The sequence below is a fragment of the Oncorhynchus keta genome, chromosome 26 (assembly GCF_023373465.1).
Source record: "Oncorhynchus keta strain PuntledgeMale-10-30-2019 chromosome 26, Oket_V2, whole genome shotgun sequence".
In the NCBI taxonomy this organism is placed as follows: Eukaryota; Metazoa; Chordata; class Actinopteri; order Salmoniformes; family Salmonidae; genus Oncorhynchus; species Oncorhynchus keta.
This window is the reverse complement of record NC_068446.1, coordinates 34,675,913-34,695,840: the sequence shown is the minus strand read 5'-3', so window position 1 is coordinate 34,695,840 and position 19,928 is coordinate 34,675,913. Positions and strand designations below refer to the sequence as shown.

The following is a 19,928-nucleotide window of genomic DNA, read 5'->3' as shown; positions in this document are numbered from 1 at the left end:
TTCCTGTGAACCCACTATGGCTATTCCCACCTCCAGTAGTTGATCTAGAAGCGTAGAGAGACTACAGAAAGACAGGGAGGGTGTTGATCCATCTGATATGTTTGGATACTGGGTATCAGGATTTTGTGGCCATTTACACAGATGGTTAAAAAGATCCAAGGACAGGACGTACTGGGTCAGCATTTGTAGTGCAGGATATATATACAGCAAATCATCTGGCCTTGCAGTGGATGGAGGAAGTCAAGCCAGACAGACAAGCCAGAGTAGTTATTTGCTCTGATTCATGTGCAGTGTTGATGAGTCTCCAGTCCTTTAGGTCACGTAGTAGACAGGACCTGCTTTATGAGGTGCTACAAACCCATGGCAGGATTAGACAGATGGGTACACAGTTAAGATTTATTTGGGTCCCAGCCCATGTGGGGGTGGGGGGGAACGAGACAGTTGATGTTCTTGCTAAAGAAGCACTTGGAAGTGGGGATGTTGATGTTGTAGTTTCAATGAGCAAGGCAGAGGCAAAAAGCCTGATATGGACAGTGATGGTGCAGAGATGGCAGGAGCAGTGGAATAGAGATACTAAGGGCGGGCATATATTTCAAGTACAGAGGAAATTCAGGGAGGATGGCAGGAAGGGACAGAATATTTTTACAAGATTAAGGGTGGGACACAGCCAGTTGAATAAGTCCTTAATTTTGAAAGGAAAGCATCCAACAGGAAATTATGATTATTGCCAGGAAACAGAGACTGTGCAGCATGTACTGTATTGCTACAGTGTGAGCAGTATCAGAAGGAAAGAGAGAGGCTGAGATCTAGTGAGGGAGAAGGGGATACAGGAAATGAGTTTAAAGAGTATTGTAATGACCTGGCTAGATCATAAATGAACAAATGTCCAGACAGAGGATTGAGTTTATGAATTCACGGTTTATCAACCCAACTCAATACAGGCTACTGTTTGGCCATTGCCTACACCAAATAAATCAAGGATCACAGTATAAAACAACAGTGACCATCTCTTGTTAAGACCAAACATAAGAGAGGGAACAATGGCTAAGCATGGTCTTAAACTTGCAGTGCTCCTCTCCCCAAATGAACAGCATAACTCATAACACACAGCTGTCTCTGTGGGTTGCTACAGTATATTGAGTAGAACGTCATTAGATATAGTCTCAAGTATTTTGTTATATTTTTTAAGAGCAACGGGGCTGGCAGGAAGGATTCAGTTTCTCCCCGGCTCTTGCCCACACTCCAGTACAGTAGGTGGCGGTAATGCACTGTAACATTGGATGCCAACCGCCGATAAACCCCACCGAAGAAGAAGTTAAGCACAAGGACAAGAGGCCGATCCTTCGCGTTGCGATGGGATTGGTGGGAGCAATCTGGGGAGATTCAACAGTTACCCCCTCCCCTCGCAGATCATCCATTACACTGACTGGTAAGGCATGGCCACTGTCATTATAACCTCATCTGATTGATATATATCTACGAATTCCGCAGGCCACAGCCTACATCGCAATATTCACTGTGCTGTGTATCCCATCCACGCCATATTCTTGTCACCTCTGAACGACACTGTAGGCTACCTTTTGTGCACCTAGAAAGACTTCCGCCACATTGCATATCGGACATCTGTTTGCGAAAGTAACTGTTAGCTAGTTATAGAAAGGTGGGATAGATATTACTTGCCATTTGTTTACACTTTCCTCGAGTATTCGAGGTGAGTAAATATGCTATGTGTAGTTTGTCTTTACTACAGTATCCAATGCCTTTTACTTAGCTCATGGACATTATGCCTACGAGAGTGCTGTGCGGATAGGCCTGTTGACGATATAGATGTATCGTTATGATAAGGTTTTAGTGCTCATTACACATCAGAAAATCCCTGTATATAATTTTAGTGTGTTTTGGCTCCCATCGTGCAATTGAAATTGTAATAGCTAACGTTCTCTCTCCACGTTGTCTGGCGGTAGTGTTGGCTTGCTCGATTATTGTTTTGTGTCCTTTAGGTTTCTCTTCTGATGGGCTTGCCTACTGCAGGTTACTTACGCAAAAAGTGCAGTCTGCCAATTTCATAGCCCTCATGGGTGAGGTGGCTGTCTATAGGCTGTCTGTAATTGTCTAATCTATCAATCAAACCTTTTGAAAAATCATGTAATGTGGTTAAGGTGCCTTGCAGAAATCAAACGAATTATGTGATGGGTGACAAGAGTATTCAATCGGCATTGTGTGTGGTGTGTGGCTGTCGTTCAAATCTTCTAGCCTTTCCGAACTAAACCATGCGTTTCCGCTGGCTGTTGTGCAACCTGCCTCCTAGCAGACTAAACCAGGCATTTTACATGGCCTCTGTTTGAAGGGCTCCTCTATTTGGATGCAGTGAATGTCATACTTTGTCTGATAATTTTGTGTCCGATCATTTATCACTGAATTGTTGACTGGCTCGTCCCTCTCACTCTTGTCTAAAGCAGTGGGGTATAGCCATGTTGCGACTCCTAAGACACCAGGCTCGAGGGACGAGGAGCTGCCTCTGTGGCCAGAGGCGCTATGAGCATCACAAGAGCGTCATGGCCATCCGGCGTGAGGACATAAACGTGTGGGAGAGACGGGCGCCCCTGGCTCCACGCCACGTTAAAGAGATCGTCCATGCTGGCCACAAGGTCCTTGTCCAGCCTTCCAACCGAAGAGCCATCCACGAGAATGTGAGTGAACACTGTTGTTGGGTAAAACATACACACATCCAATGGCTGGAGATCAAAGGAGGCTTATGTTCAGCAAAAATAGGATAAAAACTGCACAATTTGATCTATAAATGAGGTTTATGTGATGTCTCTGGTTACTATAGGAGGACCTCTCCAATGTCTAGTAAACAACATGTAACATATTATTGTTCGAAATTAAGGTTAAGATAAAAGTATTTGACTATCAAAGGACTACTGTATGAACTTTTACGTAACTGAATAAAACAAAACAGTGTATTGAATGACAAATTTAACAATTTGGTTAGGTGTTGGCAACTGGCATTGGAAAAGGTCTTCTGAACGATTTGGACCTTTTTGTATGTTTCATTTCAGTATTATGAGAAAGCGGGGGCCATCATTTCCGAGGACATTTCCGAGGCCTCGTTGATCATTGGCGTCAAGAGTCCTCCGGAGGAGAAACTTTATCCCAGAAAGACCTACGCCTTCTTCTCTCACACCATCAAAGCACAGGAAGCTAACATGGGTCTACTGGATGACCTGCTCAAAAAGGTAAGGCCGTTGTTGCTCTATCCAAGTACGACCTTAAACTAAGAGTCAGACAGTTGTTCTGGGTCAATGGGTATTGTTCCCTAGCCTGAACAAAAAGCATGTTCACATAATGGTTTGGATGCACCTGCTGTGCCTCATCCATTCATAGTGATGGGGGGGGGCATTTATATCAGGATATTATTTTTGACGATATCTTATGGTTTTGAAAATATTGCAATATTATGTTTGCGCTTGTTGTCTGTACCTGCACCAAAACCTCCTTTTTATAGCTTGTTCTCCATCTTCTTTTATAAATAGGGAGCCAATTTGTTTTTAACACTTTTAAAAAAAACATTTCCATAACTGATCAAAACTTGTTTTATCGTGGCTCTCTTGTCCCTCTGCAGTAGACGTATAGGTAGCAATATGTTTGGAACATCGCAACTTAATAAAATCACAGTATTGAAACGCAATGCGTATCGTGAGGTCCCTGGCAATTCCCAGTACTAGTTACTAGTACTAGTTCACATCCTCTGGTCTTTCTAGGAAGTGCGTCTCATCGACTATGAGAAGATGGTCGACGCCAATGGCTTCCGTATCGTGGCATTCGGACAGTGGGCTGGCGTTGCAGGTATACTTTTGTCCGACAACCCAAGAATACAGGTGACAGTCAGTCACCCGATGTGTTTCTAATTCCAAAGATCGTGTAGAACCCCTCCATTTCTTTGGCCTGGTGCTTTTGCGTTGTTTACACACCAAACCTGTTCTCAGAGATGATTAGCTCCTGAGGTTCCACTAGTCCGTACTGATCTTGGTAAATCTACATTTTGAATTGTTGTATTGCTGTCCTCAGGGCACCATTGTAAATAATAAAATATTAACACTAGCTGAATTTACACATTTTTCCCGTATGTTTCCCTATTTTCAAATGCCCTTTTGTCCAACATCTTATCAAAGCAGTGTTCCTACTTTGTTTCCCTTTTGTCCAACATCTTATCAAAGCAGTGTTCCTACTTTGTTTCCCTTTTTCTATATTCTTCCTTACAGGAATGATCAATATTTTGCATGGTTTGGGACTTCGTTTTCTGGCGTTGGGACACCACACTCCTTTTATGGTAAGGATTTGACCCAGTGGAGTCCATGTCATTTCAATGCTTCCTCCACTGAACCTCTGCCATCATTTCCTGTGTCACAGCACATCGGTATGGCCCATAACTACAGGAATGTCAGCCAGGCCATCCAGGCAGTGAGGGATTGTGGGTACGAGATCTCCATGGGCCTCATGCCCAAGTCCATCGGCCCAGTGACTTTTGTCTTCACCGGAACAGGCAATGTCTCCAAGGTAGGTAGACCTAGTGTAACCCAAGACAAACTATGACTAAACCATCACCAAACACAACCTGTTCATACAAGTAGATAAAGGTGTTAGGAAGGTCGGTGAAAAGTGAATTCTACAACATGGGAATGCATACCTTCAACTACTTTCTCCTATAATGTAGGGTGCACAAGATATCATCAATGAGCTTCCTGTAGAATACGTGGAGCCTCATGAGCTAAAAGACGTGTCTCAAACTGGAGGTACTACATCCCCATTTCGGATGGGGTGCATTTACATATTCTAAATATATCATATTAATGTATGTGTTCTGTTTAATGTTCACTGTGTGACACTGCTGTCTCCGTCTCTCTGGTTTCAGACATGTCCCGAGTGTACGCCACCGTTCTGAGTCGTCACCACCATCTGATGAGGAAGAGCGATGGTGTTTATGACCCCCTGGAGTACGAGTATCACCCGGAACTGTACACATCGCACTTTAGAACCAGCGTGAGTCTGCCTCTGCCTTTCCCTCTGTTGCAACCAGTTCAGTAAGTTCACCTGTTCCTGCTGCTCAGCCAGGAGCTGCGAGCCCTTTTTACACAGCCACACTGCTCTGTCTGAAGCCTGAGCTGATTGGCTCACTAAGCACTCATAGGGGAAATGGGGGGGCCCAGCATGTTCTCCTATTGCAAAACACAGGTTATATTGGCTTATAGTCTGTCAGTGGGTGACCACCCCTGAACAAGCTGAGATGTCAAATATGATTATGTAGATGGTAGGTTGTGGAACTGGGTTTGTTAATGTCTTGTCAATATGTTTTGCAGGTATGTGGAAGACTAGTTGTCAGTGGTGGTAGAATTGGTTTAGGTTGATGTGGTAGCAGCTGCGGCAACAGCCATAGAGGCGGCGGCCATAGTGGTAGCAGTGGCAGTAGTGGAAACAATTGCAATGACAATGACTCTGCCTGCTTTTTGTCCTCCTGGCCTCAGGTGGCGCCCTACACCACGTGCCTGATCAACGGCATCTACTGGGACCCCCAGACACCGCGGCTCCTCAGGCGGCTGGACGCCCAGAGGCTCCTGACGCACGTCAAGCCCTCCGCCGCCGCTACGGAGGGATGGCCAGAGCTACCACACAAGTAAGTTCCAGGTAATCAGCTGAGTAATTGGATTTGCGATAAGGACGGGGACTATCTCAGTCAGAAGCCCGCTATCAGTGTTTGCGGTCAAAAGTCAATGCTTATCTACAATAATGTTTACATTCTATGGGAGCTCAACCAAAGAGTGTGGAGTGCAGTCACCGTGACCCGACTGGCCGATTAAATCTGATATGGACTCTACCTCTTTTCTTATCTTCCCTCATTACTTCCCGTCTTTCTTTTTCCTCAGGCTCCTGGCGATCTGTGACATATCTGCCGACATGGGCGGCTCTATTGAGTTCATGACTGAGTGCACCTCCATCGATAAGCCCTTTTGTATGTACGATGCGGACCAGCACATAGACCATGACAGGTACAGACCAGGAGAGAATGACTGCCCCCTCTCATTGACGCCATGGAAGTTAAAGGCCAACCGCGGTACATTTATAGTGAAGGGGAAAATGGCAATCTTCGTTTTAATTTTAATTTTTGAAGACAATCGTGGTACAAATAATTGCTTCTAATACACCAGATGTATGTCCTTGAACGTGTGTGTATGTGTATACTGAGCTAGCCTGCAAAAGCCCTTCCTGGAGTTGCTCAAAGTGCATGTTGGGTCTCCATGAAAGGCCATCATAAGACTTAATTTGGCTTCAATGCACTATTGAGTCTTCACATAGGAATTAATGTCCTGTGATCGATGGCATTGTCCATTCACATACAGTCATTGGTACAAACACCCATACATAATGTACTCCCACCAGGCCTTGCATATTATCTGATCTTCTTTGATTGTGTCTTTGTCTTTCCAGCGTGGAGGGCACAGGTATCCTCATGTGCTCTATTGATAACCTTCCTGCCCAGCTCCCCATTGAAGCCACTGAGTATTTCGGAGACCGCCTCTTTCCCTACATTTGGGAGATGGTAAGACCAGCTGCTGGGGTAAGGTGCACTGCTCCGTTAGTTTGTTTTGGGAGTGGGTTGTCTAAGTGTGGAATGCAGCCATACAAGCACACAACAGCATCTCAGGTTAAGCTTGTCCGTTGCTGCCACTGATTACTTGTCGCTAGTTACTACGGCCACAAAAATTAAAATGGTCTGTATTGTAAAAATGTATGAAAACAAAAATGTACTTTTTTTTGTTCTAAATTTAAGCGTAAGGCATAAGGTAAGCAGTGTGGTTTACGTTAGTGTTGGTTTTGGGTTTAAAATCAAATTTTAAGAAGAAATTGTAGAAATAGACAGGGTTTAGCCATAATTCAGACTTTGTGGCTGTGGTAACTAGTGACGACCCCACACTGTAGCTGCCACTGCTTGCCAGTGATGGCTGCTTATGGGGAATTCTGTTCTTTGCAGAATTAACTACTTCCCGGTTCTGTCTTCCTCAGCTGCCCTCCGATGCCACCAGGCCTCTTGAAGAAGAGGACTTCTCACCTCAAGTAAGGGATGTGAGTATCACACACACACACACACACACATCCCTCTTACTCAATAATTTTTGCATCATGAACGAAAAGGCTATGGTCTTAACCTAGATGCAGCTTTACCGGAAACTAGTTATGAAATGATTTCCTCTTTGCATTGCGATAATAGCTAACCAAGATCTTGTTGTTGGCTGCATTGTGTGTTTTACGCTGAAGTATGTTGATTTCAGGAGAGTTTACAATCTGTATACATGTTTTTTAATTTGACTTTTGGACTACGTCATGTGACGTGCTGTAGTAGCGCAATAGACACTGACTTGTTTTGTCAGACATTTATGTTTGTCAATTATGACATATTTGTACATTTGTATTTATTTTGAAAGACATTGGACTTTGAAATGTTTTGTTAATGTTTCCTCCATTGAAGGCTGTGATAACGTCACAAGGAAAGCTTACCCCGAAGTTTGAATACATTGAAGATCTTCGTGAACGAAGGTAAGATTGCATGTCAATATATCTAGTGGTTTGAGAATGGCTTTCTTGTTTAAATGTCTTGTGTGTTTTCAGGATGATTTTGTGTGACTGTTATAACAAAACAGATTTTTACTGTTGAAGCCCTTGAGATTTGAATGTGCTTTCTTTAATGTTATAACAGTTAAACAGCATTTATGTTATCTATATAATAACTGATCTGAGAATGCAGTTTCTGCACAATTGTATGCTAGTTTGGTAAGCTTCATGCTGTTGGCTTTGTGTTTTCCAATAAATAAATCAATCTGAAATTGCTTTGGTAAATATGCTTGTCACGTGGAGGTAATGATGCCAATCTAAGAAAGACATCTCTAAAGATTCCTTGACAGGTAAAACATTCAGTAGGTGTCAAATTTGACATCTGCTACAAACTGTAGTCTACGACATAGCATTAGCATAGCATACCTAGTGAGCAGCATAATAGATGCATTATGTGCTTAATAGCTGCTATTTGTAGCTTTTCCCCTCCCTCATTGTCAAGCTCAGGCTTTAGGGTATAATGTCTTCCACCCAGCAGGGAAAGCTCTATCTTGCCCCAGACTCAGGGAATTTCGCTACAGGCTATCAGGTGCCGTCTGACGGAGTTTCCACTAACCCTCACCTTGTTGTTCCGTCCTTGCACAGTGCTCTCATGGTGTGCTGGTGTGTGCCAGTCTACCCCCGCCCTAACACCTTGCATGGCTAACGTGCCATCGCCGCTGCCGCCACTTCTACTGAGGTGCAGGAGTTCTCTCTCTCACTGAGGGGCTCTTTCGTGGGTAGACAAGTCTCTTCTCATTCTATAACACCCCCTTCTGTCCTGTCCCTTCATTTTGTCATGCAAACAAGAAAATCATCCCATTTCCGTTCATTGTTCCCTCTGTTGCGAAATTTGAAAATCGTCCACCATCAATCATATTAACTTCAATGTTTTTAACCAAAATATTTGTTTACTAATCAAATATAAACTTGCATGCAAAAAGAGGACTCTTATCTCCCTTGTTCTTTTCACATAGACTTTGCTTTCTTAAACATTGTAGCTCTTTCCTAAAGAAGCTTTCTTAGACTACTGTGTTCATGTGTTGTGCCCTTTTCAAGGTTGTCTTAACAAGTAGCTAGAGAAAGGTGGTTTGCTCTGGTCTGAGAATTTGTTCATGGTTTATCTTCACACTGACATACTTTAACCTTCATCTGTTTGACCCTGACTGAACCATGACCCAGATGAGCACCTTGTGTTCAAAATGATCACTCAAAGGCCACCACACTCAAGCCTCTTCAAGCAGGGTCAATCCTGGAGAGAGAGTACAACTAGAAATGGTGGCAATCCCTTCTTCATAATGATGATACTAAGAGCAAGGCTTCCGTTTCATACCATTTTGAGTGGTTTTTGGTTGATGCGTTGACCTTACACATTCACCTCTCTAGACAAGCCATGTCTCAGGATCTTAAGTCTTCGAATCCCTCTGATTGGGTATTGCTCTTAAGATATGTACACTTGAGGCAAATAGGCTCCTGAGGGGAATCCCCCGTCTATTTTTTTTAATTAGAGACCACCCCCTCCATTGTCAGTGGATGGCTTGCCGGACCTCGTGCCGGCTCTACGTACTCTTGTGCACATGTACAGTGTCACGTCCAATTAGGCTGAGGCTGCCAATTGGATTCTGTGAGGGAGGGGGTATTTGGGGAGAGAGTGCTGCTGATTCTGAAGGTCACTGTTTGATAAAAGAGGCTGCCATGGTGACCTTTGGACTGTAGGGTGGCCTGTAATGGAATCACCCGTTTTTAATTTAAATTTCATGTCTGTGTTTGAATCACATTTTGCTGAGTATTTGCTGATCACCCTGTTTTAAAAAAAATGTAAATACATTTCATTGATTGAATCCCATTTTAGTTTTGATTGATTTTAATATACTTCACCACAGTGCATCAGCTTGGTTTACAAAAAAATCTTAGTCTTTCATTTTTAGTGTGTGATGTGATTGGGGGAACTCCCTCTTGTAATATTTTGTCACCCCCCCATTGGTTGTTAAGTAGTAATTTCTTACAGGGATGCAATTAAAACTGGATGATTTATGTTAAATTAATTTTATTGCCCACCCACATCCATCTCTGCTTGGTAAGCAGATCACTGGTTCTAACTCTGAGAAAGATTGCTTCAGCTAATCATTGTGTGTGTGAGAAATAAACTCCGTCTGTGACGACTTTATTCTGTGCTCACACTGTATAACCCCACATCCCCTCAGTGAGCAAGCCAAGATCATGAAGAGGAGTGGAATGAAGCGAGTGCTACTACTGGGTTCAGGTTACGTGTCGGGCCCTGTCATTGAGTATCTCACCCGGGACCCAGGGACTCAAATCACTGTTGGTAAGCCTCTGAAAAGGAAATTTTCCCACAATATTCACAAATACCCAGCTGATGATGAATTCATTATTTAAATTTTTAATTGGATGCAATCTATTGTGTGTACATCTCCAATTACTTAATTAAATGTAAGGGGTGCCCCTGGCCCGTTATTATTTTTAAAAAAAACGAATTCAGCTTTAAATTTCACTCGTCTTTCACCCCTCCCATCTATCTCACAGCTGTTGTCCATGTCTTCTTGTGTTTTAGCATCAGTTTTGTTGACCCAGGCAGAGGAGCTGGCAGGAAAATACCCCAACACGATCCCTGTCATGCTGGATGTCACCAGTCAGGAGGGCCATCTGGAGTCCCTGGTCAAAGACCATGACCTAGTCATTAGGTACACACACACACACACACACACACACACACACACCTGAGGTGAATGTGCGGTGAGTGTGTCATTGTCACATGTACTGTGCTGTTTATGCCCTCAGTATGCTGCCGTACGGGTATCATCCTGTGATCGCCAAACACTGCATCAACAAGAAGGTAAACATGGTGACAGCCAGCTACCTGAGTCCAGCAATGAAGGACCTCCAACAGAGGTAGGGGAGAAGAGGAGATTCCTCTGGGTTTTAAAGTATGAGCGCGAGGGGTGGGGTTAGGGGAAAACATATCTATGTAGAAGTGGAGATTTAATGGTAAAATGTGTTTTTATCTTGTCTTGATGCTAACCGTGGGCTATTTGATACACAGTTGACATAATGTAAACTACAGGCAGGCAGTCAGGCACCAAGACACTTGACCTAATTACTTGGCATGGTATTAGCCCGGATAAGCTAGTAGTCAAGTGTATTGGCTCCATGTGGGGCCGGTGTGGCTGAATGGGTTTTTTGTGTGTGTTTCCCTCCAGTGCTGAGGAAGCTGGCATCACCATAGTGAATGAGATGGGCCTGGACCCTGGCATCGACCACATGCTGGCTATGGAGTGCATCGACCAAGCCAAGGCGGACGGCTGCACTGTAAGTGAAACGTGAGGAAGATTGTGACAGAAGCTAAACGTTTGAGTGATTTTGAGAGGAAGTGTTTGGGTGATTGTGGGGCTGTACATAATGCTTGATTGAGCGTATGTCGAAGAGATGACTGGCATCTTGTCAGTTTCCTTGGCAGCATTATTGATTGCGGGCCCAACAGATTGAAACAGTGTCTTTGATTTGTACATTGTTTGATGTAAATATGACCGTGTTGACAACATTGGGTAGATGTCTATGTGTAAATTATGTTGTAAAGCCATTTACGTGTATCTCCTTAGATTGAGTCATACAGTTCATTCTGTGGTGGACTCCCTGCACCAGAATGCTCAGACAATCCTCTGCGCTACAAATTCAGCTGGAGTCCATATGGAGTCCTCCTCAATACCATCAGCCCTGCCATCTTCCTCAAGGACAACGAGGTACAGTGGCCATCTAGCATCAGCATATCCTCCCCCAAAACTTAACCTGAACCATAAGGGCGAGTGACGCAACGCTGACCTTAGATCAGTGTTCTGGGGTAACTTCATCCTCTGTTCCCAGGTGGTGAGCATCCCAGCGGGCGGCACTCTGATGGAATCCACGGCTCCCATGGACTTCCTACCCGGCTTCAACCTGGAGGGCTTCCCCAACCGCGACAGCACCAAATACTCAGAGCAGTACGGCATCGAGTCAGCCCACACACTCATCAGAGGAACACTCCGCTTCAAGGTAGGTACTGCCACTGACCTCTACAACAATGTGGTTCTAATTGGTTGGAGCATGGTGCTGCTAACAACATTGCAACACTGCTATTCTTTCCTCCTGTCTGATTCAGTGGTCAGTAAATTGCGTGTCTTGTCCACCAGGGTTTCTCCCAGGCCATGAGTGGCTTTGTGAGGCTGGGTCTGATCAACACTGACCCCTGCCCCATGCTGAAGCACACCTCCGCTCCTGTCTCCTGGGTAAGAATCCTGCTTATAACAACTTTATTACCAGCTCATGCCTCTTGGGCGGTTCTTTACCCATATTCTGTCTTTTCCCTGTACAACAGAAAGAGCTTCTGTGTAACCAGATTGGCCTGCACCCCTCCACCTCTGACAAGGCCTTCGAGGGAGCTGTTTACGACCGCATCGGCCAAGACCCCTTCAAAATGGAAACACTCAAATGGTGAGGCCCTTGTCCTAACCATAGCCATACACTGTATATGCATGACATCCATATCATCACACATCCTGGTCCTTCTGTGGCTCAGTTGGTAGAGCATGGCGCTTGTAACGCCAGGGTAGTGGGTTCGATTCCCGGGACCACCCATACGTAGAATGTATGCAAACATGACTGTAAGTCGCTTTGGATAAAAGCGTCAGCTAAATGGCATATATTATATTATTATATACAAAGATACTACACATCCCCTACCCCCAGCTAAATGGCATATATTATATTATACTATACATCCCCTACCCCCCTAGGTATACTACACATCCCCTACCCCCCTAGGTGTACTACACATCCCCTACACCCCCTAGGTGTACTACACACCCCCCTAGGTGTACTACACATCCCCCCCCCCCTAGGTGTACTACACATCCCCTACCCCCCTAGGTGTACTACACATCCCCTACCCCCCTAGGTGTACTACACATCCCCTCCCCCACCCCCTAGGTGTACTACACATCCCCTACCCCCTAGGTGGTGTACTACACATCCCCTACCCCCCTAGGTGTACTACACATCCCCTACCCCCCTAGGTGTACTACACATCCCCCCCCCCCCCTAGGTACTACACATCCCCCACCCCTGTACTACACATCCCCTATCCCCCCTAGGTGTACTACACATCCCCTACACATCCCCCCCCCCTAGGTGTACTACACATCCCCTACCCCCTAGGTGTACTACACACCCCCCACCTCCCCTAGGTGTACTACACATCCCCCACCCCCTAGGTGTACTATACATCCCCCACCTCCCCTAGGTGTACTATACATCCCCCACCTCCCCTAGGTGTACTATACATCCCCCACCCCCCCCTAGGTGTACTACAAACCCCCTACCCCCCTAGGTGTACTACACATCCCTTAGGTACTACACATCCCCTACCCCCCCCTAGATACTTTTGGTCATGTAGTGTAAGTATGTGAACATCTCATTCCAAAATCATGGTCATTAATATGGAGTTGGTCCCCCCTTTGCTGCTATAACAGCCTCCTCTCTTCTGGGAAGGCTTTCCACTAGATGTTGGAACATTGCTGCGGAGACTTGATTAAATTCAGCCACAAGAGCATTAGTGAGGTCGAGCACTGATTTTGGGATATTAGGCCTGGCTCACAGTCAGCATTACAATTCATCCCAAAGGTGTTCGATGGGGTTGAGGTCAGCGCTCTGTACAGGCCAGTAAAGGTCTTACACACCGATCTCGACAAACCATTTCTGTATGGACCTCGCTTTGTGCACAGGACATTGTCATGCTGTAACAGGAAAGGGCCTTCCCAAACTGTTACCACACAGTTGGAAACACAGAATTGTCTAAAATGTCATTGTATGCTGTAGCATTAAGTTTCCCCTTCAATTGGAACTAAAGGGCCTAGCCCAAACCATGAAAAACAGCCCCAGACCATTATTCCTCCTACACCAAACTTTATAGTTGGCACTATGCATTGGGGCATGTAGCGTTCTCCTAGCATTCGCCAAACTCAGATTCGTCAGTCGGACTGCCAGTTGGTGATGTGTGATTCATCACTCCAGAGAACGCGTTTCCACTGTTCCAGGGTCCAATGGCGGTGAGCTTTACACCACTCCAGCCAACACCTGGCAGTACGCATGGTGATCTTTAGGCTTGTGCGTATGGTGATCTTTAGGCTTGTGCGTATGGTGATCTTTAGGCTTGTGCGCATGGTGATCTTTAGGCTTGTGCGGCTGCTCGGACATGGAAATCCATTTCATGAAGCTCCCGACGAACAGTTCTTGTGCTGACGTTGCTTCCAGAGGCAATTTTGAACTCTGAAGTAAGTGTTGCAGACGATTTTTGCGAGCTATGCGCTTGAGCACTCGCCGATCCCGTTCTGTGAGCTTGTGTGGCCTACCACTTCGCGGCTGAGCCGTTGTTGCTCCTAGATGTTTCCACTTCACAATAATAGCGCTTACAGTTGAGCAGGGCAGAAATTTGACGAACTGACTTGTTGGATGGGGACACGTTGAAAGTCAGTGAGCATTCTTCATGTTTGTAATGGCAGCCATTCTACTGCCAATGTTTGTCTAAAGGGTGTGTATATCAGCTCAGCCCCCCACCGGAATGAATTTTGGGCCATTCCGATTCACAGCTGATGTAACTGAGTCAGGTTTGTAGGCCTCCTTGCTCACACACGCTTTATCAGTTCTGCCCACATATTTTCTGTAGGATTGAGGTCAGGATGTTGCGATGGCCACTCCAATACCTTGATAATGTTGTCCTTAAGCCATTTACCTTGATAATGTTGTCCTTAAGCCATTTTGCCACAACTTTGGAAATATGCTTTGGGTCATTGTCCATTTAGAAGATCCATTTGTGACCCAAGCTTTAACTTCCTGACTGTCTTGAGATGTTGCTTCAATATGTATGGTCCTTCTGTAGCTCAGTTGGTAGAGCATGGCGCTTGTAACGCCAGGATAGTGGGTTCGATTCCCGGGACCACCCATACGTAGAATGTATGCACACATGACTGTAAGTCGCTTTGGATAAAAGCGTCTGCTAAATGGCATATATTATTATTATTATTATATATCCACATAATTTTCCTGCCTCATGATGCCATCTATTTTGTGAAGTGCACCAGTCTCTCCTGCAGCAAAGCACCCCGACATGATGCTGCCACCCCCGTGCTTCACGGTTGGGATGGTGTTCTTCGGCTTGCAAGCCTCCCCCTTTTTCCTCCAAACAAAACAATGGTCATTATGGCCAAACAGCTCTGTTTTTGTTTCATCAGACCAGAGGAAATTTCTCCAAAAAGTACTATCTTTGTCCCCATGTGCAGTTGCAAACCGTAGTCTGGCTTTTTTTTATGGTGGTGTTGGAGCAGTGGCTTCTTCCTTGCTGAGTGGCCTTTCAGGTTATGTTGATATAGGACTCATTAAAATGTGGATATAGATACTTTTGTACCTGTTTCCTCCAGCATATTCACAAGGTCCTTTGATTTGCACTTTTCGCACCAAAGTACATTCATCTCAAGGAGACAGAACGCGTCTCCTTCCTGAGCGGTATGACATCTGCGTGGTCTCATGGTATTTTATACTTGCGTACTATTGTTTGTACAAATGAACGTGGTACCTTCAGGCGTTTTGGAAATTGCTCCCAAGGTAGGCCTTGAAATACATCCACAGGTACACCTCCAATTGACTGAAATTATGTCAATTAGCTTATCAGAAGCTTCCAAAGAAAGCCATGACATTTTCCAAGCTGTTTTAAAGGCACAGTCAACTTAGTGTATGTAAACTTCCCCTAGGCACTACACATCCCTACCCCCCTAGATGCTTATCAGCCCCTAGTCCCCTAGATACTACACATCCCTTCCCCCCCTAGATGCTTATCAGCCCCTAGTCCCCTAGATACTACACATCCCTTACCCCCTAGATGCTTATCAGCCCCTAGTCCCCTAGATACTACACATCCCTACCCCCCTAGATGCTTATCAGCCCCTAGTCCCCTAGGCACTACACATCCCTACCCCCCTAGATGCTTATCAGCCCCTAGTCCTCTAGATACTACACATCCCTTACCCCCCCTAGATGCTTATCAGCCCCTAGTCCCCTAGATACTACACATCTCTTACCACCCTAGATACTTATCAGCCCCTACTTCCCTAGATACTACACATCCCTTACCTCCCTTAGATACTTATCAGCCCCTAGTCCCCTAGGTACTACACATCTCTTACCACCCTAGATACTTATCAGCCCCTCGTCCCCTAGATACTACACATCCCTTACTCCCCTCGATACTTATCGTCCCCTAGATACTACACATCCTTTACCTCCCTTAGATACTTATCAGCCCCTAGTCCCCTAGGTACTACACATCCCTTACCCCCTAGATGCTTATCAGCCCCTAGTCCCCTAGATACTACACATCCCTTACCCCCTAGATGCTTATCAGCCCCTAGTCCCCTAGATACTACACATCCCTTACCCCCTAGATGCTTATCAGCCCCTAGTCCCCTAGATACTACACATCCCTTACCCCCCCTAGATGCTTATCAGCCCCTAGTCCCCTAGATACTACACATCCCTTACCCCCTAGATGCTTATCAGCCCCTAGTCCCCTAGATACTACACATCCCTTACCCCCCCTAGATACTTATCAGCCCCTACTCCCCTAGATACTACACATCCCTTACCCCCCTTAGATACTTATCAGCCCCTAGTCCCCTAGATACTACACATCTCTTACCACCCATGATACTTATCAGCCCCTACTTCCCTAGATACTACACACATCTCTTACCACCCATGATACTTATCAGCCCCTACTTCCCTAGATACTACACATCTCTTACCACCCTAGATACTTATCAGCCCCTACTTCCCTAGATACTACACATCCCTTACCCCCTAGATACTTATCAGCCCCTAGATACTACACATCCCTTACCTCCCTTAGATACTTATCAGCCCCTAGTCCCTAGGTACTACACATCTCTTACCACCCTAGATACTTATCAGCCCCTACTTCCCTAGATACTACACATCCCTTACCCCCTAGATACTTATCAGCCCTCGTCCCTAGATACTACACATCCCTTACTCCCCTCGATACTTATCGTCCCTAGATACTACACATCCTTTACCCCCAAGATACTTATCGTCCCCTAGATACTACACACCCTTACCCCCTAGATACTTATCAGCCCCTAGTCCCCTAGGTACTACACATCTCTTACCACCCTAGATACTTATCAGCCCCTCGTCCCCTAGATACTACACATCCCTTACTCCCCTCGATACTTATCGTCCCCTAGATACTACACATCCTTTACCCCCCAAGATACTTATCGTCCCCTAGATACTACACACCCCTTACCCCCCTAGATACTTATCAGCCCCTAGTCCTCTAGATACTACACATCCCTTACCCCCCTAGATACTTATCAGCCCCTCGTCCCCTAGATACTACACATCCCTTACCTCCCCTAGATACTTATCAGCCCCTAGTCCCCTAGATACTACACATCCCTTACCCCCTCCCTAGGTACTACACATCCCTTACCCCCCTAGATACTTATCAGCCCCTAGTCCCCTAGATACTACACATCCCTTACCCCCCCTAGATACTACACATCCCTTACCCCCCCTCCCCCCCTAGGTACTACACATCCGTTATCCCCCTAGATACTTATCAGCCTCTAGTCCCCTATATACTACACATCCCTTACCTCCCTAGATACTACACATCCCTTACCTCCCTAGATACTTATCAGCCTCTAGTCCCCTAGGTACTACACATCCGTTACCCCCCTAGATACTACACATCCCTTACCTCCCTAGATACTTATCAGCCTCTAGTCCCCTAGGTACTACACATCCCTTACCTCCCTAGATACTACACATCCCTTACCTCCCTAGATACTTATCAGCCTCTAGTCCCCTAGATACTACACATCCCTTACCCCCTAGATACTACACATCCCTTACCCCCTAGATACTTATCAGCCTCTAGTCCCCTAGATACTACACATCCCTTACCCCCTAGATACTACACATCCCTTACCCCCTTGATACTTATCAGCCTCTAGTCCCCTAGATACTACACATCCCTTACCTCCCTATATACTTCAGGTAGATATAGGATTCAATAAGCATATTGGTATAGCCTGATGGGTTAGTTGCATGGACTTTGTACTCATATCTTTGCCATATAGTTCTTAAGTGTGTGTGTGTGTGTGTGTGTGTGTGTGTGTGTGTGTGTGTTCAGGTTTGGGATGCTGAGTAAGGAGGCTGTTCCCCATGCAGAGACTGTGCTGGCGTCACTGGCTAAGCACTTAGAGGCCAGGCTCTCCTTTGGTAAGAGAAGAAATGTCACTACTACCTTCTTCTTTACCCAATTTAGATTTTTTTTCTCCAGTTGGTCTCTTGACCAATCACATCATCTCTGAGAAATATCTGATGTGATTGGTCAAAATTAGTGTAAAAAATATTACAATTGGGCTGTCTGTGTAAACACAGCCATAGTAATTATTTCTCTCTACTTTCTATTACTGTGTCCTTTATCCTCTCCTTCAGATGAAGGCGAGCGGGACATGATTATCATGAGGAACGACGTGGGCCTGCGTCACTCTACAGGCGAGCTGGAGACCAAGCACATCAGCCTGGTGGTCTACGGAGACCCCAACGGCTACTCTGCCATGGCCAAGACCGTGGGTTACCCTGCAGCCATCGCTGCTCGCATGGTGCTGGACGGTCAGTAGTGTATTTTTCTTATTGAATGTGTCTTGCCCGAGTTGTTGATTAGGCTTTACTGAGTATGACACTCTTATTCCACCACCAGAGAACCTGTCATTTTGCTAAAGATAAATGTACAACCCTAACATGTAAGTTTGAACTGACTTTCAATCTGCAGGAGAAATCCGTACGAAGGGACTGGTGGTGCCAATGACTAAGGACATCTATGGACCGGCACTGAAGAGACTGCAGGAGGAGGGCCTCAAGTTCACCTCGAAAAGCACCATCCAAGAGTAGTAACTCATGAGTTCGACAGTGTCCCAATAGTGTTCGTTTCCTTTCCTGGCTTCCTCCTCCATCTGCACTGATCCCCAAAAAAGACCCCACATTTTTTATTCTTCATTTCAATTCTTTCAGAACAGTGCAGATAAAGGGAAGGCGATGAAGAAGGGAAGCTATTTTAGTCGTAACGCAACACCATGTGATATACAGCCAATCAGTGGCTGGGTACCAGGCCACAGAGAAACGGGATGCATCTCAATAGTCTCAAGTTACTTTCTTTGTTTGTCTCCTGTCCTTCATCTGTGCTGATCTGAGAAGGCAGGGTGGGGGAAGGCAATATGGTAGAAATCCTCAGGAGGACAGGATATGAGGGGAAGAAAGATGTGGCTATTGAGATGCACCCTGAATTCTGGATGCTTTTGAAACAAGCAATCTACTTTGTGTCAAATAGAACCATTAGGTTGTATGTGAACAGTTTCCAAGCACTTTGCTTCTTTTTAATTAAGGCCGCACCATTCTTTACCTGGAGAACCACAAGTCCCTGAGTGTCGTTATAACATAACGATCCTATAATCTGCACAGACCTTCTAAGCTAAAGCGCGTCGTCTGTCCTTGACCGTAACCTATGCTGTTCCTGATGTTGATCAGCTTCTGCACAGTTCTGCTGATCTTTACATATTGATTTGGTTACCTGCTCATTGTAGATGACACTCAGACAATCAAGATGCTAGAAATATCAGGAGTGAACGTGTACAGTACCTGCTCAAAAAAAGACCTGTGAATAAGTTTGCGAGTGAACAGCACTAATATAATACCGTAGCCTGGACAGCATGCTCAAAAGAACAAGTAGTTGTAGTCACTCACCAAGAGCCTCTGAATTTAAAAAACAACTGTTTTACTTTTTTACTCTGTGACCTGCATCACCGATCAACCATAGCTCATACCTACCATGTCTCATTTTCGGGCAATAGTTTTTAATCAATCTACTGTATTTGTGTACAATTCATTCTAAGTAGTGTGCAGATATATTTTAAGAACAAAAAAAGATTTGTTGAATCCTATTTAAAGATCCCAAACACTATTTGTTGAGTAAAATATCCAAGTGTATTTATTTTCTGGATTGGATATAAATGGTCTCCAGTGCTGCAACATATTGTTTCTGCGTAATTACATAGTTGAAATGTAAGATTGAGATGCCTATTTGTTATCAATGCCTATTTAAGCAAATAGATTATATTGACCAATATAATCTATCATTCTATTGATACAGA

At 45.1% G+C, this 19,928-nt stretch overlaps 1 protein-coding gene across 4 annotated transcripts; it reads left to right on the top strand.

Moving 5' to 3' along the window:
- Window positions 1-1,288: 1,288 nt before the first annotated feature.
- On the top strand, window positions 1,289-19,808 carry aass (aminoadipate-semialdehyde synthase). 4 transcript variants are annotated; one of them, XM_035737785.2, is made up of 24 exons: window positions 1,289-1,429; window positions 2,457-2,690; window positions 3,063-3,239; window positions 3,765-3,849; window positions 4,266-4,333; window positions 4,414-4,560; window positions 4,718-4,796; window positions 4,916-5,043; window positions 5,526-5,674; window positions 5,925-6,047; window positions 6,487-6,598; window positions 7,063-7,122; window positions 7,526-7,593; window positions 9,852-9,973; window positions 10,220-10,349; window positions 10,447-10,557; window positions 10,866-10,974; window positions 11,265-11,405; window positions 11,527-11,694; window positions 11,832-11,927; window positions 12,017-12,132; window positions 17,909-17,997; window positions 18,217-18,393; window positions 18,554-19,808. In XM_035737785.2, exons 2-24 carry the CDS (start codon window positions 2,472-2,474, stop codon window positions 18,670-18,672), a joined length of 2,793 nt encoding a protein of 930 aa, XP_035593678.1. In that variant the 5' UTR covers window positions 1,289-1,429; window positions 2,457-2,471; the 3' UTR covers window positions 18,673-19,808. The 4 variants fall into 4 exon arrangements, with proteins under 4 accessions (XP_035593678.1, XP_035593679.1, XP_035593677.1 ...); XM_035737786.2 differs by having other exon boundaries at window positions 1,312-1,429; window positions 2,460-2,690; XM_035737784.2 differs by lacking the exon at window positions 1,289-1,429 and adding an exon at window positions 1,529-1,711 and having other exon boundaries at window positions 2,460-2,690.
- Window positions 19,809-19,928: the final 120 nt, after the last annotated feature.